Source organism: Gorilla gorilla, chromosome 13 (assembly GCF_029281585.2).
Source record: "Gorilla gorilla gorilla isolate KB3781 chromosome 13, NHGRI_mGorGor1-v2.1_pri, whole genome shotgun sequence".
Classification (NCBI taxonomy): domain Eukaryota; kingdom Metazoa; phylum Chordata; class Mammalia; order Primates; family Hominidae; genus Gorilla; species Gorilla gorilla.
The window spans coordinates 88,556,270-88,580,302 of record NC_073237.2 but is presented as its reverse complement, the minus strand read 5'-3'; the positions used below and the strand labels follow the sequence as shown (position 1 = coordinate 88,580,302).

The 24,033-nt window shown below is 46.7% G+C and overlaps 3 protein-coding genes across 5 annotated transcripts in view; 1 reads left to right on the top strand and 2 right to left on the bottom strand.

The window, feature by feature from the left end:
* Positions 1-281: 281 nt before the first annotated feature.
* SPTLC1 (serine palmitoyltransferase long chain base subunit 1) overlaps positions 282-24,033 on the top strand; it is a 100,364-nt gene continuing 76,612 nt past the window's right edge. For 2 of the 3 annotated variants that reach the window (XR_010130280.1, XM_031014543.3), the window contains exons 1-3: positions 526-711; positions 3,463-3,570; positions 7,191-7,285. Coding sequence is in view for 2 of the 3 variants with exons in the window: in XM_031014543.3 (XP_030870403.2) it covers positions 655-711; positions 3,463-3,570; positions 7,191-7,285 (260 nt within the window). In the remaining variant the exon portion in view is untranslated. Of the gene's footprint in view, positions 712-3,462; positions 3,571-7,190; positions 7,286-24,033 lie in introns of all 3 variants that reach the window. The other variant, XM_031014541.3, reaches the window with a different exon arrangement.
* On the bottom strand, positions 10,215-12,479 carry LOC115935789 (putative UPF0607 protein ENSP00000381418). Its single transcript, XM_031014544.3, has one exon. It carries the CDS (start codon positions 12,231-12,233, stop codon positions 10,983-10,985), a length of 1,251 nt encoding a protein of 416 aa, XP_030870404.3. The 5' UTR covers positions 12,234-12,479; the 3' UTR covers positions 10,215-10,982.
* Positions 17,337-20,205, bottom strand: LOC109028392 (putative UPF0607 protein ENSP00000381418). The gene has a single exon (XM_055349874.2). It carries the CDS (start codon positions 19,957-19,959, stop codon positions 18,709-18,711), a length of 1,251 nt encoding a protein of 416 aa, XP_055205849.2. The 5' UTR covers positions 19,960-20,205; the 3' UTR covers positions 17,337-18,708.

Here is a 24,033-nt window from a genome sequence, read left to right as displayed (position 1 = left end):
GATAATGCATTCCTGGATTACTTATGCTACTAAACGTAAACGTATTGGCCAGGCGCGGTGGCTCACGCCTCTAATCCCAGCACTTTGGGAGGCCGAGGCAGGCGGATCACTTGAGGTCAGGAGTTTGAGACCAGCCTGACCAACATAGAGAAACCCCGTCTCTACTAAAAATACAAAATTAGCCAGGCGTGGTAGCGCACGCCTGTAATCCCGGCTACTCGGGAGGCTGAGGCAGGAGAATCGCTTGAACCCGGGAGGCGGAGGTTGCAGTGAGCCGAGATCGCGCCATTGCACTCCAGCCTGGGCAACAAAACCGAAACTCCGTCTCAAAAAAAAAAAATAAAGTAAACGTATTGCAATCATTTTAACTCTCTGCGCCCAGCTGATGACCAAGTGTAAGGCCCGTTCATTACTACTTTCTCCATCCTGAATCCAGCAGGGAGGGTAATAGGACACAAGGTAAACAATTCCTGGAAAAACTGCGGCATCCCACCAGACCCGGTCCAGCCTCCCGTCAACCAGTGCGCAAGTGCGAGTAGGCGGTGCCCAGCGCTCCGCCGCCCCGCCCTCTGCGGAGGTGATAACGACACTGAGCAGCGACGCGCACTTTTAGGACGTGCTTGTGACCCGCCTTTCGGAAGGAAGCGGCTAACTATGGCGACCGCCACGGAGCAGTGGGTTCTGGTGGAGATGGTACAGGCGCTTTACGAGGTGGGCTCCGCGCCATTAGCGGTCCGCGACCACACCCGGGCCTGGGGAGGGTGGGAGGACGCGTGTGGATTTGTGGCCTGAGACCTCGGCGGGACTGGCTCGGTCACGCCCAGACTCGGTGCCTCTTGCTGGAAGGACTGCCGGGAGCTTCTAGTCCCAGCGGTTGAGTGTAGGGAGGAACGGGCGGGGGCTGGGACCGAGGGTCTCGGTTTGAGTTCTTATGCTCCGGGTCCTCTGGAAGCTCCGGAAAGGAACACGTGTAAGGGGACGCAGGAGACAGGTCTGCAAAAACCAGAGTTTAGACGGACGATAAAACGCAGTGGTGAAAATGAGTGGAAAACCTTCGTCTGGGAAGGTCCTAAGGAAGTCAGCTCTTTGGAACTACGGTACAGTTCGTTGGGGAATAAAATTGTAATAAATTGGAGTTTGTCTGTTTTTGTCGAAAAGAAATCAAGTGATTTAGGATTTGTGAATAAGAAATAGTTTGTCATTCTTCTGCGTACATCAGTTTTCTATCTTATAAAGATACAACTAGTTTAGTCGATTTTTATTTATTTATTTTTGTTTTTTTTTTGAGACGGTGTTTCGCTCTTGTTGCTCAAGCTGGAGTGCAAGGGCGTGATCTCGGCTCACTACAACCTCCGCCTCCCGGGTTTAAGCGATTCTCCTGCCTCAGCTTCCCAGGTAGCTGAGATTACAGGCATGTGCCACCATGCCCGGCTAATTTTGTATTTTTATTAGAGACGGGGTTTCTGCATGTTGGTCAGGCTGGTCTCGAACTTCCGACCTCAGGTGATCCGCCCACCTCGGCCTCCCAAAGTGCTGGGATTACAGGCGTGAGCCACTGCACCTGGCCGTAGACTTTTAAAGGAAGAATAGTTAAGAGTTTTTTGAAGCCTAGTTATTTCAGATACGTAAGATAATAAGAAACCAGAATGTCAGTCTTAGTGTTCATTCATTTAATAACTGAGATTCCCCGTGCTGTCTTGCAGAGCTATTCATTGGGCACTGAAGAACTTATTTTATTTTATTTTTTAAAGACAGGGTTTCACTCTGTCGCCCAGGCTAGAGTGCAGTGGTGCGATCAGCTCACTGCTGCCTTGACCTCCCAGACTCAAGCGATCCTCCCACCTCAGACTCCCGAGTAGCTGGGACCACATACCACCATGCCCAACTAATCTTTTTTTTTTTTTCAATAGAGACGGGGGCTTGCTGTGTTGCCCAGCCTGGCCTCGAACTCCTGGCTTCAAGCAGTCCTCCTGCTTTGGCCTCCCAAAGTGCTGGGATTACAGGCATGAGCTACCACACCCAGCTGCAACTGAATTTTTAATTTAACTTAAATAGCCACATGTAACTTAGTGACTGTCCACACTGGACCACACAGATCTAGATGCTAGGGATAGTGCAGTGAACAAATAGGCAGAAGTCCCTGTGCTTATAGAGCTTACATTCATTTCAAGTGAATTTCACTTTACTTTTGATGATTTAATATCACCAAACTTAATATCACCGTCTACTGGTAGGGGTAATGACAGTGTCTTCCATTGCAGGACGTACTGGGAATTTTATCTTGAAACATAGCAGAGACAGCAGATGTGGCTCTGTCTTATGCTCATGTATTAAGTGATGCCCAGTATTAGGTTAACTGTAGTGACCTAAAATGAGCCACTAAAATTGAATGATCTTTTTTATAAACGATTTTTTAAAGAAATGGATTATTTTCTGTTCAATGTTGTTTGCTCCCTTTTTGAAGACTGACAGTAGCGTAACTTCTCATTCCCCGAAACTGTCCAACAGTGAGACCTGGGAGAACTCCTGTATGTAACATTTCCTGGGAAGGAAAAGAAGTGGTGTTTGTGATTTTTATTAATTCACTAGACAGATAGTTTCTCAACTTTTCTTAGGGCGATTTCTTTTTGGAGTGGGCTCTTAACTAGTGGCTGGGGCAGATGTTTGCTTGCTAGAATCCAACTATTGAGAAAACTAAAAGGGTATTTAGACTTATTCATAAATGAATTGTATTTAGGGGGATGAGCAAATTTTAAAATTCATCATAAAGATAAACTTCTTACTCCCAAATCCTATGCGTGTTGAATGTAGAATTTGAGTAGTCTTGTATAGTGTACCCAAAAAAGAACCACTGAAATTAAATAATCCAATGGTTAATATTGGGATTCTGTGTTAGATTTTATTTATTTATTTATTTGAGACGGAGTTTTGCTCCTGTTGCCCAGGCTGGAGTGCAATGGTGAGATCTCGGCTCACCACAACCTCCACCTCCTGGGTTCAAGCGATTCTCCTGCCTCAGCCTCCCAGGTAGCTGGGATTACAGGTATGCGCCACCACACCCAGCTAACTTTGTATTTTTAATAGAGACAGGGTTTCTCCATGTTGGTCAGGCTGGTCTCAAACTCCCGACCTCAGGTGATCTGCCCACCTTGGCCTCCCAAAGTGCTGGAATTACAAGTATGAGCCACCACGCCCGGCCTAGATTTTATTTTTTTAATTTTAATTTTTATTCCCAAAGAAGTTTTAAAAGCTAAAAATATTAGGGGTTTTTCATGTGAGGGAGAAATTGCCTGCTATTAGAAATGGGGAAAGGAATGAATAGAAATTAAGGGAGCTTCGAAAGTAAATTGTTAAGAATAGGCTAAAAGTCACAGGAGGCAGTATATGCAGGTGTAGTAAATTTTATATGCAGGTGTTAGAAGTGTATGTTTCATATCTTACTTGTTTTTGACTCACTCTTAGGCTCCTGCTTACCATCTTATTTTGGAAGGGATTCTGATCCTCTGGATAATCAGACTTCTTTTCTCTAAGACTTACAAATTACAAGAACGATCTGATCTTACAGTCAAGGTACGAAATTAAATCTCTGTTTTAATTATTGGGTATGTGATTATAGTTGCTATGTCTTTCCAGAAAGGATTTGTGGTGGCTCAACTATGTATTAAAGCATTTTCTGTAATGTAAGGAAATCAAGGGGAATGAATTATTAGGGTAGGCAAAATATGGGGAAATCTGGAAATAAAGTCAGTACCCAAATGAAGATCATATTATGGTCTTGGATACTTTGCTAGGAGTAAACAGCAGTCTTGCAAATAGGTGGTTAGAGGGAACCATGGGCAACTACTGGAGTTTGAATATTCATGAGTGTTGTGTGAGTTGCTGCAGAATAGCACAACTATTTCTGAAGTATGGGATAAAGTTTCCCCTGTGGTCTTCTTAAAGGAGAGTCAGAGTAGAAAAGAATCCTACTCATACCCACCTCAAATTGAATTTTGATGTGTATGGTAAATCAAAAAAGAATTCTGAGCATAGAAGTTAAATTTTCATAAATTGTCAAGTCACCCACAAAACTACATGGAAAAGAGCCTCTAGCTCTAGTGATAAGGAAAGAGGTGAAGGTGGTTAGTGCACAAAACTCACAAGTGATTCTGTTTTTATTCTAGCCACAACTAGACATGGTGTTTCTAGCAGTGTATTCACTGTGACTTTTGCATTGCAGCAGACAATTTTGATATTGCCGAAGTTGAAGTAAAGTGACTGCGCCTGAAAAGCTTCAGGGGGTTTGAATAAGGATAGCTATAATAACAAGTGCTATGTGGCTTACGGAGGAATGAGCGATAAGTGATTTTAAATCAGTTTGTCTTAGACAAATAGAGCTTGTTATAACTATTCCTCATAAGGATAGTATGAGGAAGGGGTAGGATATATATTCTATTAGGGGGCTGAGGATGAGGGTAAGTCATATGATACCGTAGCCTCCTAACTACTGAGCTGGCAATAGAGACTTCTATGTGGGCTTTAGGGAGTCATAGGTGAAGTCCATATAGGGGTATTTTTACTATAAAAGCCATAATACATGATAGTCATATAAGGTTGTTAGATCAGAAGTTTAATAGTTCTTGATTAGTAAACATTATTATTAGGATATTTAGTGAACCTGAGCTGTTTCAGGTGTGGATGAGTGTGATAAGTAAGGGAAGGGATCCTACTAGTGTGTAAAATAAGTATGAGCTTGCATTAGGCGTTCTGGTTGGTTACCTCAGCAGATAATGATTAGGGTAGGGATGAGTGTAGCTTCGAAAAGAATGTAAAGTATGACTAGTTCTGTGGCTGTAAATGCTGTAATTTAAAAAATTTGTAGGAAAATTAATTTGGAAATACGGAGTTTTTTTCCATAGGGGTGATTCATTAGATAGGTGATGTTGGCCTGCTAGGATTATAAGAGGTAGTAGTCAGGCTGTTTGGATTAGAAGAGGTGATGTTAATGGGTCAGAAGAAAAAGTTAATGAGAAGTTAGATGAATTATTGTTTGGTTGATTAAAAAATAGTAGGGTAATGAGGCTGATGAATAGGCTATGAGTAGCTATATTCAGACTATAGAGTTTTTGGAGAGTTATATTGTAACAGTATAATTGTTGGAATAATAATTTTTGGCATTGGAGTAAATTTAGATTTTGTACATAGTCTAGGCCTTATGCGCTGGAGGTTGAGACTAGGAAAGCAAGGCCTACTGTGGCTTTGCAGGCAGTAAATACTAAGAGGATAATGGGTATTATGAATCCTAGAGTGAAATGCATGTTTAAAGTTATGAGTGTATTTATGATAAATATTGATAGTATGATGCCTTCTAGGCATAATAGAGATGGTATTAGGTGGGATCGATAGATTAGTACTCCCAGCAGTGCTATGGTATATGCTAATATAATGTTAATATAAATAAATGGCATTTGGTAAATATGGACTATCATAATCTAATGAGTCGAAATCATTTAATGTAAACTATTTACCAATTCAACTCAATCTAATCCTTTTTGGGTTCATTCATAAATTAGGCCTAGGATTAGAATGGTAATTAGTAGAAGGGCTGTACTGATTATTAGTATAAGGTTATTTGTTTGAAGGGCTCATGGCAGGGGTAGGAATAGGGCAATTTCTAATCGAATAGGAGAAATGTGATGGCTACTAGAAAGAATTTTATGGAGAAGAGGAGGTGGGTAGAGGTTAATGGATCAAATCTACATTCATAAGGGCTGGATTTTTCTATGTAAGTATTAAGTTATGCAAGTCAAAATGTAATTACTACTAATAATAGAGTTAATAAGGTGTCAGTTATTAGGGCTAGTGCTAGGTTAATTACACTTTTTCAGACTTTGTCGAAACTAGTTGATTGGAAGTCAGTGGTACTGCTTATACTAAAAGAGTAGTAGGACCCTCACCAGTAGATAGACACACATGGGAATAGTCATACGACATCTACAAAGTGTCAATATCAGGTGGCGTCTTTAAAGCCAAAATGGTGGTTGGATGTAAAATGAATTTTTTTTTTTTTTTGAGACAGAGTTTCGCTCTTGTTGCCCAGGCTGGAGTGCAATGGCGCAATCTCGCCTCACCGCAGCGTCCGCCTCCCAGGTTCAAGTGATTCTCCTGCCTCAGCCTTCCCGAGTAGCTGGGATTATAGGCATGTGCCACCACGCCCAGCAAATTTTCTGTTTGTATTAGAGACGGGGTTTCTCCGTGTTGGTCAGGCTGGTCTCGAACTCCCGACCTCAGGTGATCTGCCCACCTTGGCCTCCCAAAGTGCTGGGATTACAGGGATGAGCCACCATGCCCGGCCTAAAATGAAATTTTAATTGGCAGAGAAGGCAGATGGTGAGAATTGTTGATCCAATAGTAACATGAAGTCCATGAAAGCCTGTGGCTATAAAGAATGTTGAGCTGTAGATTCCATCAGAGATAATAAAGGGGGCCTCGAAATATTCTGAGATTTGTGGAAGGGTGAAATAGACTCCTAAGAGGATTGTGGTAAGTAGTGCTTGAATTGTTTGTTTTTGGTTACCTTCTGTTAGGCTGTGATGGGCTCAAGTAATTGAAACTCCTGATGCAAGTAATACAGACGTATTTAGGAGAGGTACTTCTGAAGGGTTCAGGGGAAGAATACCTGTTGGGGGTCAATGTCCTCCTAATTCTGGGGTTGGTGCTAAACTGGAGTGATAGCATGCCCAGAAAAAACCGGCGAAGAAGAATACTTCTGAGATAATAGGAGCATCCTGTATCGGAGGCCTTTTTGGACAATTGCTGTGTGGTGGCCTTGGAATGTACTTTCTCGGACAATATCACATCATCATTGATATATAGTCAGTGTGTTGGTTAGTAGGCCTAAAGTTAAAAGAGTGGTAGAATTAAAGTGAAATCCTATGGTTAGGCCAGATGTTATTAGGAGAGCCGAGAGAGCTCCTGTTAGTGGTCAAGGGCTAGGTACAACTATATGGTAGGCATGTGTCTGGTGGGTCATTATGTATTATGCGAACAAAGACGTACTAATAGTGTGAAGACATAAGCTTGAATAAGAGTGACAGCGAACTTGAGAATAGTTAGTAGAATTAGAATAATAAGAAATACTGAAGTTGCAGAGACACTAGTAATTGATACTATTAGCACTGCACTGTATTTTAATTCCTTTTCTCCTGTAGGAAAAAGAAGAACTGATTGAAGAGTGGCAACCAGAACCTCTTGTTCCTCCTGTCCCAAAAGACCATCCTGCTCTCAACTACAACATGGTTTCAGGGTAAATTGATTTTGCTACCTGAAGTAATTGTATTTGGCTTCTTGTAGTAACCTGCAGTCTATAGTGCTTTATATGTAGTAGTCCTTTTTTATCTGAAACAAAACATTTTGAAGTTCCCAGGAGTAACAGCTTTAGCTCCTGATTTTAAAAAATTTATTCTAGGGATGATACAGGCATTTTTTAAAATCTCCAATTTAAGCATTAATGTTTGCCCTTTTTTCCAAGAATGCACACATGTTAATATTTCCAGTGGTCGAACACTTAAAATGAAAAGCAACAGACTTCTGCTTTTTACCCATCTGGTTATTTTCTGATTTTAAATCTGTCGCACGTTACCCTCATAATTCTAGATACTGTAGTATGCTTAACTACCATTTGTTGATTCATCAACTACAGACAACACCTGTTGATCCCCACAATATGAATTATGGAGCTTCTGCTCACTTATGCCTCTTTCCTCCTTGCTTCCAGTGTCTCATGTATTTTTTACTTTTCATTCTCTTGGCTATCTTTCCTATATTGTATGTATTTTCATTAATTAAGAAATACATTAAGAATACAGAAAGTTATCAGATATAGATATAGATATAGATATCAGACACCTATATACCTACCACCCAGAATTAATTGGTGTTAACATTTTCCTATTTTTAATTCAAACTTACTTTTACAGGTAAATACAATATTACAAATGCATCTTAAGAAATTCCTTCACATCCGTCACTTACTCTTGCCTCTCATACAGATAACCACTGTCTTGAAGTTGGTGATTGTGTTTTCTTTGCCTATATTTATAATTTTACCATATATGCCTGTTGCCATAAAAATATTTGGTTTATTTTAAAATGTGATACAAGATATTTTCCTGAGTATTATTGTTCTGATTCTGATCTGATCAAACAGGAGCTTCTATTCTTTACTTCTGTAGATCTCTTCAGTCTTATAAAAGTTTTATATATTCTGAAATCAAACCTACCAATCTTTTTTTTTTTTGAGACAGAGTCTCGCTCTGTCGCCCAGTCTGGAGTGTAGTGGCGCAATCTTGGCTCACTGCAAGCTTCGCCTCCCAGGTTCACACCATTATCCTGCCTCAGCCTCCCGAGTAGCTGGGACTACAGACGCACGCTGCCATGCCCGGCTAATTTTTTGTATTTTTAGTAGAGATGGAGTTTCACCGTATTAGCCAGGATGGTCTCGATCTCCTGACTTTGTGATCCGCCCACCTCGGCCTCCCAAAGTGCTGGGATTACAGGCGTGAGCTGCTGCACCTGGCCCAAATTTACCAATCTTTTATAGTTTGGTCTTTTGAAGTCTTAGGGAATCGTTTCCTACCCTAAAGGTCTAATTTGATTGTTTTCCATATGATGGTCAGTTGTCTCAGCATTATTAGTTGAATAATCCAGTATTTACCTACTGCTTGGAAATTTCCCTTCTTTGGTAAGCCAGATTCCCTTCTAAAGGGTCTATTTCTGGCTTTTATTTTTATTCATTGGATATATACGTATCTCCGTATACCAGAGACTCATTCATGTATACCACAGCTTTATAATAAACGTTGATTAGAGTGTTTTTCTACCTCCGTGTTCTTCAAAATTGTCTAGACTATTCTTGACCCTTCTTCACTGTGAGTTTAGGTTTAGGTGATCATATTTAACCAAAAAAATGCATTTGGGTTTTTTATTAGAAGTGTGTTGAATTTATGGGTTAATTTAGGAGGCTTGGTATCTTGCTGATACTTAATCTCACTACCCATTTACATGGTATATATTGCTTGCATACTTGGGTCTTTTGTTTTCTATAGTAAAGTTGCTGGAAGAGGAGCGGGGGAGGAAAGAGGAGGAGAGGAATGCACACATATGGGTGTAGGAGGCTCCCTTCTGAAGGGAGGCTGGAAGGAGAAAGATGTGGGGCTAGGACATGTGGGGCATGGGTCAGAGGTCAGAGGCACTGAAACTGCAGCTGAATGAGAGCAGCCTCCTTTCTCATTAGGTGGAACCCCCAAAATGGGGGCAAGGTCAGTGGGAAGAGCCAGGGAAGAGTTAGGAATTATGGATATCAAATTTTACTCAATTCTTGGTGTGGGAGAAGGTGGAGGGACAGGCAAAATGAGGGGCCCAACAGCACGTGGGCCGAGTCAGAGTAGGACGAGGAGCTGGGATCTGTGAAGTGTAGGTGGCCAGGGGCAGGGAGTCTCAGCAGGTGTGGAGACAGCAGGGGCAGGCTGGGTGCCACTGCAGTTTGCCATGTCTTACTTTTTTTTTTTTTTTTTTTTGAGACGGAGTCTTGCTCTGTCACCAGGCTGGCGTGCAGTGGTGCGATCTCGGCTCACTGCAACCTCCACCTCCCGGGTTCAAGCCATTCTCCTGCCTCAGCCTCCCGAGTAGCTGGGACTACAGGCACAAGCCACCATGCCCGCCTAATTTTTGTATTTTCAGAAGAGACGGAGTTTCACCATGTTGGCCAAAATGATCTCGATCTCCTTTTTCTTAATTAAAAAGTAGACTTTAATGTCGAAAATGCAAACTTGGGGAGGGCAGAAAGATCACACACAAGGCTGTCACTTCACACTTGGAAGGTTGCACAGCAGCAGGCAGAGATGCTCCTCCCTTCCCAGATGGTGAGGGGGCCGGGCAGAGGCGCTCCTCACTTCCCAGATGGTGCAGGGGCTGGGCAGAGGCGCTCCTCCCTTACAAACGGTGAGGGGACCGGGCAGAGGTGCTCCTCACTTTCCAGACAGGGTGGCAGCTGGGCAGGAGCGCTCCTCACTTCCCAGATGGGACGGTGGCCAGGCAGAGGCGCTCCTCATTCCCAGATGGTGAGGAGGCCGGGCAGAGGCACTCCTCACTTCACAGACAGGATGGCGGCAAGGCAGAGGCGCTCTTCATTTCCCAGATGTGAGGAGGCCAGGCAGAGGCACTCCTCACTTCGCAGACAGGACGGCGGCAAGGCAGAGGCGCTCCTTACTTCCCAGACAGGGCGGCGGCTGGGCAGAGGCGCTCCTCACTTTCCCATACCGTGAGGCAGCCAGGCAGAGGTGCTCGTCACTTCCCAGATGGGGTGGAGGCCAGGCAGAGGCGGAGCTCCTTCTCAATTCCCAGATGGTGGGCAGCTGGGCAGAGGTGCTTCTCACTTCCCAGACAGGGCAGTGGCCAGGCAGAAGTGCTCCTCACTTCCCAGATGGGATGGTGGCCAGGCAGAGGCGCTCCTCATTTCCCAGACGGTGAGGAGGCCGGGCAGAGGCACTCCTTGCTTCGCAGACAGGACGGCAGCCAGGCAGAGGCGCTCCTCACTTCCCAGACAGGGCGGCGGCCTGGCAGAGGCACTCCTCACTGCCCAGACGGGGCAGGGCCCGGGCAGAGGCGCTCCTCACTTCCCAGACTGTGAGGCGGCTGGGCAGAGGCGCTCGTCACTTCCCAGAGAGGGCGGGGGCCTGGCAGAGGCGCTCCTCACTGCCCAGACAGTGCGGTGGCCAGGCAGAGGCGCTCCTCACTTCCCAGATGGTGGAGCAGCCGGGCAGAGGCGCTCCTCACTTCCCAGACGGTGGGGCGGCTGGGCAGAGGCGCTCCTCACTTCCCAGACGGTGGAGCAGCTGGGCAGAGGCGCTCCTCACTTCCCAGATGGTGCAGGCAGAGATGCTCCTCAGGTCTCAATCTCTTGAGCTCCTGATCCGCCCGCCTGGGCCTCCCAAAGTGCTGGATTACAGGCGTGGGCCACCACGCCTGCCCTGCCGTCTCTTCTTTCTCCTCCTAAGCAGCTCTCTTAGTCTCTTGAATTTTGACGTTCTACTTAACACCCTCATGTTCTTACGCATGTTGCCCTGCTGGAGGCGTCCTTCTCTTTGGGAAGCCTGACCCACCAACAGTGCCTCAGGAGATAGACATGGAAGCTTAGCCGGTGGGGGCCCCTCGTCTCTATCCCACCTCAGTTGCAGGGGAGGGGTCGGTTGCAGCTGCAGCGGTGGCCCCGACAGTTTTCTTTTGCGGGACCTGTGGCCAGTAGCTCTGGGTGGAGAAGACCTACTTGATCCAAGAGCTGCAGGATCCTTGGGCTGCATGTCCTCCCCAACCATCAGCAAGCCTGGAGAGCTGGGCAGGTGGTCTTTACCCAGCACCTTCAAGGCCGCCTTCTCTGGCCACAGGGAGCAGCCCGGAACTGGGGTAGGGAGCACTGTTGGAAGTGGGTCAGGCTTCCCAAAGGGAAGGATGCCTCCAGCAGGGCTGTGTGAACTGGAGACTCCATGGCCCTTGGAGTAGAAACTCACTGCATGCACCTGGGCCTTGTCAGTCTGGTTGTTTTCTGTCAAGCTCTTGAGGTGGACATTTCCCTCCAAGGGCCTGGGATTGTACCAGGAGGAAGTGAGGTTTCCCTGAGTCTCCAGGGGCCTAGAGGTGGAAGCTGCTTCCCCATTGCTACAGGGTTCCCTTTTATTGTCCTCCTGCCCCTGGGTCTCTACCTGGTCTTTCACCTCCGTTATTTCTTTGGGCTCTTCTGCCCTCACCTCCATCTTCGGGAGCCTGGCTGGGATCACCTGCTCATCTAATGAAGGAAGTCGGAGGTTAAACTTGCCTCTGAGACGAGGGATCCTCACGGGGCTGAGGTGTCCAAACATCCTGGAGTTGCGAGCAGACAGCACGGGTTTCTTTCTTGAGGGGGGGCTCCAGACCACAGGAGGCAGGACCCTCTGTGGGGTGCCCATGTTCCGAGGGATAAGACACAGCCTCATAGGGGCGCCGTCCCACCCGACTGGAAAAGAAGGCCCAAAATGTCGCTGATGGTTGAAGAGGAGTGGGAAACGGCCCCAGATTCCCGGGGCAGGCACAGGTGCAGGAGCCGCGGGGTGAGCCCGGCCAGCTGGGAAGGCCTCACGGACAAGACGAGCAGGTTGCCGATGGCGTGGCCAGGACCTGCGGCGGAACCAGGAACAAAATACGCTTAGTGAGTTGCCCATTTTGAGCGAGTTGTGCACAGACGAAACTAAGGGTCAGAAGCGGAGAGGATACTCCTAAGTCACCCACTTCTCTGTGGCCGGGTGCACACTGGGCATCTGGGAGTTTATGACATCACTATGGGGCTGGTGACAGAGCCAGGGTGTGAAGGAGTGCTTAGGAGCCCAGCGAGGGTGCTTACAAGAGGAGTCAGAGGGCAAAGGGTGAGACCCTTCCACCGGTCCCCCTGGACTCTAGCCTCAGGGACGTCGTGCTCCTGGGGGCAGGTGTGTGGCCCTGGATGGGCCCCCTGTGGGGCTGTTGGGGGTGCGGGGCTGATCCGCCAGAGCCCTGGCGCCTGGCCCAGGTGCTGGCTGGCACTCAGTGGCCCTGTCTTGGCCGGCCCTGTCCCCCGGGTTACAGGGCCAGAACTTGGAAGCAGAGCGCAGGACCAGCCAGATCCCGCCAGGCTCCCCCGGGGCCTTTCCAGTGCCTCTGTGCCGCCTGGAGCAAGGCCCGCCTTCTCCATGGCTGCCGTGGCCTCAAGGGCCACCAGCCTTGCTTCGCAGGTTTCCAAAGAGAGGACGCGGTGCCCTGACCTGACTGGATGCGCCTCTTACCTCATGCCTCCCTGGCAGGCAGGGTCTCCACTTTTTACAAATTTGCCTGAGACCATTCCTCAGGTCATTCAGGTGGTCATGGCCCAGCCAGGCTTTGAACCTGGGCTGTGCAATTCCACAGCTGGCGCTCTGGCCTGTGTGCCTCATGATCATGGATACAGCATCTATTCTTAATTTTTCCTGTAGTCCTGGGGTACTTAGCACCGTGGCATATCTGTAATAAGCACATGCACACCTCGAAGGAGGTCTTCACTTCAACATACAAGTTGACCATGGCATGCTCTGGGCTCCAGTCTTCTACAAAGATGTAGGGCAGGAACTACCAGTTGTCAGCACATTGCTCTTCTAATGGAGCCTTTCACCCCAGATGTTCTTTCTCGTCTGATGGGAAGGATCCAAGTATGTAAAGATTATGTTCTAGATCAGCTTTGGTCTGTCCTAAAAGAAATTTGCCAGTGGATTATTCCATATGAATAAAAGTCAGTTTCTCTGGTCTTCCTGGAATGTGTCTAGAAAGCAAATACATTATTTACAAGTTCATAGTAGATCAATATATTGGATTAAAATATGACAAACATAATTTGGTCATTGTGAGCATGCCAGCTCGGTCAACTATTCACCACACATGATGCCCTAAATATAACTCTAGGTTTTCTTATGCCCAAGAGAGGGACATACTCTTGGGTGTCTGGACTAGGGAAACATGTATGAAAAACCATTTGGCCACTCTACATCTTGTTATTGGAGAATTGAAACTATCTATATTCAAAGATATTATTAAAAGGCAAGAAGTTAACTTCTGTCATTTTGTTAATTGTTTTCTGGTTGTTTTGTAGATCTTTTGTTTCTTCTTTTATTGTTTGCTTTATGGTTTGCTGAGTTTCTGTACTGATAAGCTTTGATTCCTTTATTTCATTGACATATCTGGTGTAATTTTTTTCTCTGGTTACTCTGGAGCTTACATTTAAAAATGTATAGTTATGATAGACTATTTAAAGCTGATAAAAATTTTGATCACACACGAACCTGCTATACTACCCCCACATCCCTTGTCAGTGCACAAAATTTGTACTTTTTTGCCTTAATTTATATTGTTCTGTATTGGGTGTTTATTAAGAACTCATTGTAGATATAAATATTTTTGACTATTTTGATGTTCAGCTTTCTCAAGGGTGATTTGAAAGATTCTAAAGCATAATTTCAGTAATGTAGAATTCTCAGTTTGAATATGAATTTACTTTTAACAGTTAGGTTGATAGTGTCCTGTGTTTTTGCATTAGTATTGTTCTTTCACTTGCGATTGAAGCACTCGTTAAGCATTTCTTGTCAGGCTGGTCTTATGGTGATGAATTCCATAAGCATTTGCTTGTCTGGGAAAGACTTTATTTCTTTAATTTCTGATGGGTAGCTGTGCTCAGTACAGTACTCTTTGCTGACTGATTTCTCATTAGCACTTTGAATATATCATCCTCATGTCTCCTAGCCTTCAAGGTTTCTGCTGTGAAAACTGATAGTCTAATGGAGACTTGCTTATTTGTGATTTGATGCTTCTCTCTTGCTAATTTTAGAAGTTTTTCTTTGTGTTTGATTTTTGGCAAATTGATTATAATGTGCCTTAGAAAAGGCCTTTTTGGTTTGAATATGTATGGGACCCTTTAAGCTTCACGGAACTGGATGTCTGTATCTCTCCCAAGAATTGGGAGATTTTCAGCTATTATTTTGTTAAATCAGTTTTCTTTGTCTTTGTCTGTCTCTTTTCTCTGTTTCTCTTCTATATTTTCAAAATCTGTTATCTTAGTATCAGGGCACAAGTCTCATAGACTTTCTTTGATTCTTTTTACTCTTTTTTTCTCCTTTTTTCCCTCAGTCTGGGTTATTTCAGAAGTCCTGTCTGCAAGTTCAGAAATTCTTTTGTTTGATCTAGTGTGCCATTGAAGCTCTCAGTGGTACTTTTTATTTAATTCATTCAATTCTTCATTCCTGAGGTTTCTGTTGGTTTGTTTTCTTTTTTTTTTTTTTTTTTTTTGAGATGGAGTCTTGCTCTGTCACCCAGGCTGGAGTGCAGTGGCATGATCTCGGCTCACTGCAAGCTCCGCCTCCCAGGTTCACGCCATTCTCCTGCCTCAGCGTCCGGAGTAGCTGGGACTACAGGCGCCCGCCACCACGCCCAGCTAATTGTTTGTATTTTTAGTAGAGACGGGGTTTCATCCTGTTAGCCAGGATGGTCTAGATCTCCTGACCTCGTGATCCGCCCACCTCGGCCTTCCAAAGTGCTGGGATTACAGGTGTGAGCCACCACGCCTGGCCTGTTTGTTTTCTTTAATGGTATCTATGTCTTTGTTGAATTTCTCATTCAGGCTATGGCTTGTTTTTTTTATTATTCGATTAAGTTTTCTATCTGTATTCTTTTGTATCTCATTGAATTTTCTTAAGATCAATATTTCAAATTCCTTTTAAGGCAATTTGAAAATTTCCATTTATTTAGGGTAACTTTGTGAAGAATTATTGTGCACCTTTGGTGGTGTCAAGTTTCATTGCATTTTCATGCTTTTTCTCTCCTATGTTTATATTTATGAGACTGTTGACACGGTCACCTGTTCTAATTGTATAGAGTGGCTTATGTAGAGAAAGATTTTCACCTGGAGATGTGTCTTAGGGTGTCAGTTGGATGGGCTGCATCTGCTTTAGTTCTAGGAGGACACATTAGTGTAGTATCTGTGCTCTTCTCTTGCCTGTTTTTTTTTTTTTTTCTTTTGCTAGTATCCATTTTGGTGATACCTGTGAGTGTCTGGGTGACCTAGGCTGCAGGAGCACGTGCAGTTTGTTTTTCTGCTCAGGACTGGGGGCTGGGGGAGAAGGTGGCGGTGTCAGGAAGCTGCATGCCTATCTAGTGACTGTGTTACTGAGTCACAGGGGTTGGTACACCAGTTTGAGATGGGACTCCCCTGGAAACACTCACCTGGCTGTGGATTACTGGGGCTGGTCTGCAGGTTTGAGATGGGGATCACCTAGAAACACCAGGGCCAGTTGGTGAGCGCACTGATGGCACAATAAATCAGTAATCAGTCCACAGTTAGAGTGTTGCAGTCACTAGGATGTGGAAGGCAAACCTCTTTGAGAGTTTGTTTCTAGGATATAGACAGCAGTAGCTGCTTTCCTGGAGAAGGCTGTTGTAATGACAGGGTAGCCCCTGGGATGGAAGGAGGCAGTGACCACTAGTTCATGGAGCAGAATATACTCAGCTATGGCTTGGCTTTCTAGATGGTGCTATATGTGGGCTCCTTCTCTGGGGCAGTATAGCCCTGTGGGCATCAAGCAACTTCCTAAACTAGGCTGCTAGAGATGGGGTTTCACCATGTTGGCCAGGATGGTCTTGATCTCTTGACCTCGTGATCCACCCACCTCGGCCTCCCAAAGTGCTGGGATTACAGGCGTGAGCTGCTGCACCTGGCCCAAATTTACCAATCTTTTATAGTTTGGTCTTTTGAAGTCTTAGGGAATCGTTTCCTACCCTAAAGGTCTAATTTGATTGTTTTCCATATGATGGTCAGTTGTCTCAGCATTATTAGTTGAATAATCCAGTATTTACCTACTGCTTGGAAATTTCCCTTCTTTGGTAAGCCAGATTCCCTTCTAAAGGGTCTATTTCTGGCTTTTATTTTTATTCATTGGATATATACGTATCTCCGTATACCAGAGACTCATTCATGTATACCACAGCTTTATAATAAACGTTGATTAGAGTGTTTTTCTACCTCCGTGTTCTTCAAAATTGTCTAGACTATTCTTGACCCTTCTTCACTGTGAGTTTAGGTTTAGGTGATCATATTTAACCAAAAAAATGCATTTGGGTTTTTTATTAGAAGTGTGTTGAATTTATGGGTTAATTTAGGAGGCTTGGTATCTTGCTGATACTTAATCTCACTACCCATTTACATGGTATATATTGCTTGCATACTTGGGTCTTTTGTTTTCTATAGTAAAGTTGCTGGAAGAGGAGCGGGGGAGGAAAGAGGAGGAGAGGAATGCACACATATGGGTGTAGGAGGCTCCCTTCTGAAGGGAGGCTGGAAGGAGAAAGATGTGGGGCTAGGACGTGTGGGGCATGGGTCAGAGGTCAGAGGCACTGAAACTGCAGCTGAATGAGAGCAGCCTCCTTTCTCATTAGGTGGAACCCCCAAAATGGGGGCAAGGTCAGTGGGAAGAGCCAGGGAAGAGTTAGGAATTATGGATATCAAATTTTACTCAATTCTTGGTGTGGGAGAAGGTGGAGGGACAGGCAAAATGAGGGGCCCAACAGCACGTGGGCCGAGTCAGAGTAGGACGAGGAGCTGGGATCTGTGAAGTGTAGGTGGCCAGGGGCAGGGAGTCTCAGCAGGTGTGGAGACAGCAGGGGCAGGCTGGGTGCCACTGCAGTTTGCCATGTCTTACTTTTTTTTTTTTTTTTTTTTTTGAGACGGAGTCTTGCTCTGTCACCAGGCTGGCGTGCAGTGGTGCGATCTCGGCTCACTGCAACCTCCACCTCCCGGGTTCAAGCCATTCTCCTGCCTCAGCCTCCCGAGTAGCTGGGACTACAGGCACAAGCCACCATGCCCGCCTAATTTTTGTATTTTCAGAAGAGACGGAGTTTCACCATGTTGGCCAAAATGATCTCGATCTCCTTTTTCTTAATTAAAAAGTAAACTTTAATGTCGAAAATGCAAACTTGGGGAGGGCAGAAAGATCACACACAAGGCTGTCACTTCACACTTGGAAGGTTGCACAGCAGCAGGCAGAGATGCTCCTCCCTTCCCAGATGGTGAGGGGGCCGGGCAGAGGCGCTCCTCACTTCCCAGATGGTGCAGGGGCTGGGCAGAGGCGCTCCTCCCTTACAAACGGTGAGGGGACCGGGCAGAGGTGCTCCTCACTTTCCAGACAGGGTGGCAGCTGGGCAGGAGCGCTCCTCACTTCCCAGATGGGACGGTGGCCAGGCAGAGGCGCTCCTCATTCCCAGATGGTGAGGAGGCCGGGCAGAGGCACTCCTCACTTCACAGACAGGATGGCGGCAAGGCAGAGGCGCTCCTCATTTCCCAGATGTGAGGAGGCCAGGCAGAGGCACTCCTCACTTCGCAGACAGGACGGCGGCAAGGCAGAGGCGCTCCTTACTTCCCAGACAGGGCGGCGGCTGGGCAGAGGCGCTCCTCACTTTCCCATACCGTGAGGCAGCCAGGCAGAGGTGCTCGTCACTTCCCAGATGGGGTGGAGGCCAGGCAGAGGCGGAGCTCCTTCTCAATTCCCAGATGGTGGGCAGCTGGGCAGAGGTGCTTCTCACTTCCCAGACAGGGCAGTGGCCAGGCAGAAGTGCTCCTCACTTCCCAGATGGGATGGTGGCCAGGCAGAGGCGCTCCTCATTTCCCAGACGGTGAGGAGGCCGGGCAGAGGCACTCCTTGCTTCGCAGACAGGACGGCAGCCAGGCAGAGGCGCTCCTCACTTCCCAGACAGGGCGGCGGCCTGGCAGAGGCACTCCTCACTGCCCAGACGGGGCAGGGCCCGGGCAGAGGCGCTCCTCACTTCCCAGACTGTGAGGCGGCTGGGCAGAGGCGCTCGTCACTTCCCAGAGAGGGCGGGGGCCTGGCAGAGGCGCTCCTCACTGCCCAGACAGTGCGGTGGCCAGGCAGAGGCGCTCCTCACTTCCCAGATGGTGGAGCAGCCGGGCAGAGGCGCTCCTCACTTCCCAGACGGTGGGGCGGCTGGGCAGAGGCGCTCCTCACTTCCCAGACGGTGGAGCAGCTGGGCAGAGGCGCTCCTCACTTCCCAGATGGTGCAGGCAGAGATGCTCCTCAGGTCTCAATCTCTTGAGCTCCTGATCCGCCCGCCTGGGCCTCCCAAAGTGCTGGATTACAGGCGTGGGCCACCACGCCTGCCCTGCCGTCTCTTCTTTCTCCTCCTAAGCAGCTCTCTTAGTCTCTTGAATTTTGACGTTCTACTTAACACCCTCATGTTCTTACGCATGTTGCCCTGCTGGAGGCGTCCTTCTCTTTGGGAAGCCTGACCCACCAACAGTGCCTCAGGAGATAGACATGGAAGCTTAGCCGGTGGGGGCCCCTCGTCTCTATCCCACCTCAGTTGCAGGGGAGGGGTCGGTTGCAGCTGCAGCGGTGGCCCCGACAGTTTTCTTTTGCGGGACCTGTGGCCAGTAGCTCTGGGTGGAGAAGACCTACTTGATCCAAGAGCTGCAGGATCCTTGGGCTGCATGTCCTCCCCAACCATCAGCAAGCCTGGAGAGCTGGGCAGGTGGTCTTTACCCAGCACCTTCAAGGCCGCCTTCTCTGGCCACAGGGAGCAGCCCGGAACTGGGGTAGGGAGCACTGTTGGAAGTGGGTCAGGCTTCCCAAAGGGAAGGATGCCTCCAGCAGGGCTGTGTGAACTGGAGACTCCATGGCCCTTGGAGTAGAAACTCACTGCATGCACCTGGGCCTTGTCAGTCTGGTTGTTTTCTGTCAAGCTCTTGAGGTGGACATTTCCCTCCAAGGGCCTGGGATTGTACCAGGAGGAAGTGAGGTTTCCCTGAGTCTCCAGGGGCCTAGAGGTGGAAGCTGCTTCCCCATTGCTACAGGGTTCCCTTTTATTGTCCTCCTGCCCCTGGGTCTCTACCTGGTCTTTCACCTCCGTTATTTCTTTGGGCTCTTCTGCCCTCACCTCCATCTTCGGGAGCCTGGCTGGGATCACCTGCTCATCTAATGAAGGAAGTCGGAGGTTAAACTTGCCTCTGAGACGAGGGATCCTCACGGGGCTGAGGTGTCCAAACATCCTGGAGTTGCGAGCAGACAGCACGGGTTTCTTTCTTGAGGGGGGGCTCCAGACCACAGGAGGCAGGACCCTCTGTGGGGTGCCCATGTTCCGAGGGATAAGACACAGCCTCATAGGGGCGCCGTCCCACCCGACTGGAAAAGAAGGCCCAAAATGTCGCTGATGGTTGAAGAGGAGTGGGAAACGGCCCCAGATTCCCGGGGCAGGCACAGGTGCAGGAGCCGCGGGGTGAGCCCGGCCAGCTGGGAAGGCCTCACGGACAAGACGAGCAGGTTGCCGATGGCGTGGCCAGGACCTGCGGCGGAACCAGGAACAAAATACGCTTAGTGAGTTGCCCATTTTGAGCGAGTTGTGCACAGACGAAACTAAGGGTCAGAAGCGGAGAGGATACTCCTAAGTCACCCACTTCTCTGTGGCCGGGTGCACACTGGGCATCTGGGAGTTTATGACATCACTATGGGGCTGGTGACAGAGCCAGGGTGTGAAGGAGTGCTTAGGAGCCCAGCGAGGGTGCTTACAAGAGGAGTCAGAGGGCAAAGGGTGAGACCCTTCCACCGGTCCCCCTGGACTCTAGCCTCAGGGACGTCGTGCTCCTGGGGGCAGGTGTGTGGCCCTGGATGGGCCCCCTGTGGGGCTGTTGGGGGTGCGGGGCTGATCCGCCAGAGCCCTGGCGCCTGGCCCAGGTGCTGGCTGGCACTCAGTGGCCCTGTCTTGGCCGGCCCTGTCCCCCGGGTTACAGGGCCAGAACTTGGAAGCAGAGCGCAGGACCAGCCAGATCCCGCCAGGCTCCCCCGGGGCCTTTCCAGTGCCTCTGTGCCGCCTGGAGCAAGGCCCGCCTTCTCCATGGCTGCCGTGGCCTCAAGGGCCACCAGCCTTGCTTCGCAGGTTTCCAAAGAGAGGACGCGGTGCCCTGACCTGACTGGATGCGCCTCTTACCTCATGCCTCCCTGGCAGGCAGGGTCTCCACTTTTTACAAATTTGCCTGAGACCATTCCTCAGGGCATTCAGGTGGTCATGGCCCAGCCAGGCTTTGAACCTGGGCTGTGCAATTCCACAGCTGGCGCTCTGGCCTGTGTGCCTCATGATCATGGATACAGCATCTATTCTTAATTTTTCCTGTAGTCCTGGGGTACTTAGCACCGTGGCATATCTGTAATAAGCACATGCACACCTCGAAGGAGGTCTTCACTTCAACATACAAGTTGACCATGGCATGCTCTGGGCTCCAGTCTTCTACAAAGATGTAGGGCAGGAACTACCAGTTGTCAGCACATTGCTCTTCTAATGGAGCCTTTCACCCCAGATGTTCTTTCTCGTCTGATGGGAAGGATCCAAGTATGTAAAGATTATGTTCTAGATCAGCTTTGGTCTGTCCTAAAAGAAATTTGCCAGTGGATTATTCCATATGAATAAAAGTCAGTTTCTCTGGTCTTCCTGGAATGTGTCTAGAAAGCAAATACATTATTTACAAGTTCATAGTAGATCAATATATTGGATTAAAATATGACAAACATAATTTGGTCATTGTGAGCATGCCAGCTCGGTCAACTATTCACCACACATGATGCCCTAAATATAACTCTAGGTTTTCTTATGCCCAAGAGAGGGACATACTCTTGGGTGTCTGGACTAGGGAAACATGTATGAAAAACCATTTGGCCACTCTACATCTTGTTATTGGAGAATTGAAACTATCTATATTCAAAGATATTATTAAAAGGCAAGAAGTTAACTTCTGTCATTTTGTTAATTGTTTTCTGGTTGTTTTGTAGATCTTTTGTTTCTTCTTTTATTGTTTGCTTTATGGTTTGCTGAGTTTCTGTACTGATAAGCTTTGATTCCTTTATTTCATTGACATATCTGGTGTAATTTTTTTCTCTGGTTACTCTGGAGCTTACATTTAAAAATGTATAGTTATGATAGACTATTTAAAGCTGATAAAAATTTTGATCACACACGAACCTGCTATACTACCCCCACATCCCTTGTCAGTGCACAAAATTTGTACTTTTTTGCCTTAATTTATATTGTTCTGTATTGGGTGTTTATTAAGAACTCATTGTAGATATAAATATTTTTGACTATTTTGATGTTCAGCTTTCTCAAGGGTGATTTGAAAGATTCTAAAGCATAATTTCAGTAATGTAGAATTCTCAGTTTGAATATGAATTTACTTTTAACAGTTAGGTTGATAGTGTCCTGTGTTTTTGCATTAGTATTGTTCTTTCACTTGCGATTGAAGCACTCGTTAAGCATTTCTTGTCAGGCTGGTCTTATGGTGATGAATTCCATAAGCATTTGCTTGTCTGGGAAAGACTTTATTTCTTTAATTTCTGATGGGTAGCTGTGCTCAGTACAGTACTCTTTGCTGACTGATTTCTCATTAGCACTTTGAATATATCATCCTCATGTCTCCTAGCCTTCAAGGTTTCTGCTGTGAAAACTGATAGTCTAATGGAGACTTGCTTATTTGTGATTTGATGCTTCTCTCTTGCTAATTTTAGAAGTTTTTCTTTGTGTTTGATTTTTGGCAAATTGATTATAATGTGCCTTAGAAAAGGCCTTTTTGGTTTGAATATGTATGGGACCCTTTAAGCTTCACGGAACTGGATGTCTGTATCTCTCCCAAGAATTGGGAGATTTTCAGCTATTATTTTGTTAAATCAGTTTTCTTTGTCTTTGTCTGTCTCTTTTCTCTGTTTCTCTTCTATATTTTCAAAATCTGTTATCTTAGTATCAGGGCACAAGTCTCATAGACTTTCTTTGATTCTTTTTACTCTTTTTTTCTCCTTTTTTCCCTCAGTCTGGGTTATTTCAGAAGTCCTGTCTGCAAGTTCAGAAATTCTTTTGTTTGATCTAGTGTGCCATTGAAGCTCTCAGTGGTACTTTTTATTTAATTCATTCAATTCTTCATTCCTGAGGTTTCTGTTGGTTTGTTTTCTTTTTTTTTTTTTTTTTTTTTGAGATGGAGTCTTGCTCTGTCACCCAGGCTGGAGTGCAGTGGCATGATCTCGGCTCACTGCAAGCTCCGCCTCCCAGGTTCACGCCATTCTCCTGCCTCAGCGTCCGGAGTAGCTGGGACTACAGGCGCCCGCCACCACGCCCAGCTAATTGTTTGTATTTTTAGTAGAGACGGGGTTTCATCCTGTTAGCCAGATGGTCTAGATCTCCTGACCTCGTGATCCGCCCACCTCGGCCTTCCAAAGTGCTGGGATTACAGGTGTGAGCCACCACGCCTGGCCTGTTTGTTTTCTTTAATGGTATCTATGTCTTTGTTGAATTTCTCATTCAGGCTATGGCTTGTTTTTTTTATTATTCGATTAAGTTTTCTATCTGTATTCTTTTGTATCTCATTGAATTTTCTTAAGATCAATATTTCAAATTCCTTTTAAGGCAATTTGAAAATTTCCATTTATTTAGGGTAACTTTGTGAAGAATTATTGTGCACCTTTGGTGGTGTCAAGTTTCATTGCATTTTCATGCTTTTTCTCTCCTATGTTTATATTTATGAGACTGTTGACACGGTCACCTGTTCTAATTGTATAGAGTGGCTTATGTAGAGAAAGATTTTCACCTGGAGATGTGTCTTAGGGTGTCAGTTGGATGGGCTGCATCTGCTTTAGTTCTAGGAGGACACATTAGTGTAGTATCTGTGCTCTTCTCTTGCCTGTTTTTTTTTTTTTTTCTTTTGCTAGTATCCATTTTGGTGATACCTGTGAGTGTCTGGGTGACCTAGGCTGCAGGAGCACGTGCAGTTTGTTTTTCTGCTCAGGACTGGGGGCTGGGGGAGAAGGTGGCGGTGTCAGGAAGCTGCATGCCTATCTAGTGACTGTGTTACTGAGTCACAGGGGTTGGTACACCAGTTTGAGATGGGACTCCCCTGGAAACACTCACCTGGCTGTGGATTACTGGGGCTGGTCTGCAGGTTTGAGATGGGGATCACCTAGAAACACCAGGGCCAGTTGGTGAGCGCACTGATGGCACAATAAATCAGTAATCAGTCCACAGTTAGAGTGTTGCAGTCACTAGGATGTGGAAGGCAAACCTCTTTGAGAGTTTGTTTCTAGGATATAGACAGCAGTAGCTGCTTTCCTGGAGAAGGCTGTTGTAATGACAGGGTAGCCCCTGGGATGGAAGGAGGCAGTGACCACTAGTTCATGGAGCAGAATATACTCAGCTATGGCTTGGCTTTCTAGATGGTGCTATATGTGGGCTCCTTCTCTGGGGCAGTATAGCCCTGTGGGCATCAAGCAACTTCCTAAACTAGGCTGCTAGAGATGGGGTTTCACCATGTTGGCCAGGATGGTCTTGATCTCTTGACCTCGTGATCCACCCACCTCGGCCTCCCAAAGTGCTGGGATTACAGGCGTGAGCTGCTGCACCTGGCCCAAATTTACCAATCTTTTATAGTTT

Coding starts and splice junctions, on each gene's coding strand:
- LOC109028392 (XM_055349874.2), bottom strand. CDS start 19,959: ATGGGCAACTCACTAAGCGTATTTTGTTCCTGGTTCCGCCGCAGGTCC.
- LOC115935789 (XM_031014544.3), bottom strand. CDS start 12,233: ATGGGCAACTCACTAAGCGTATTTTGTTCCTGGTTCCGCCGCAGGTCC.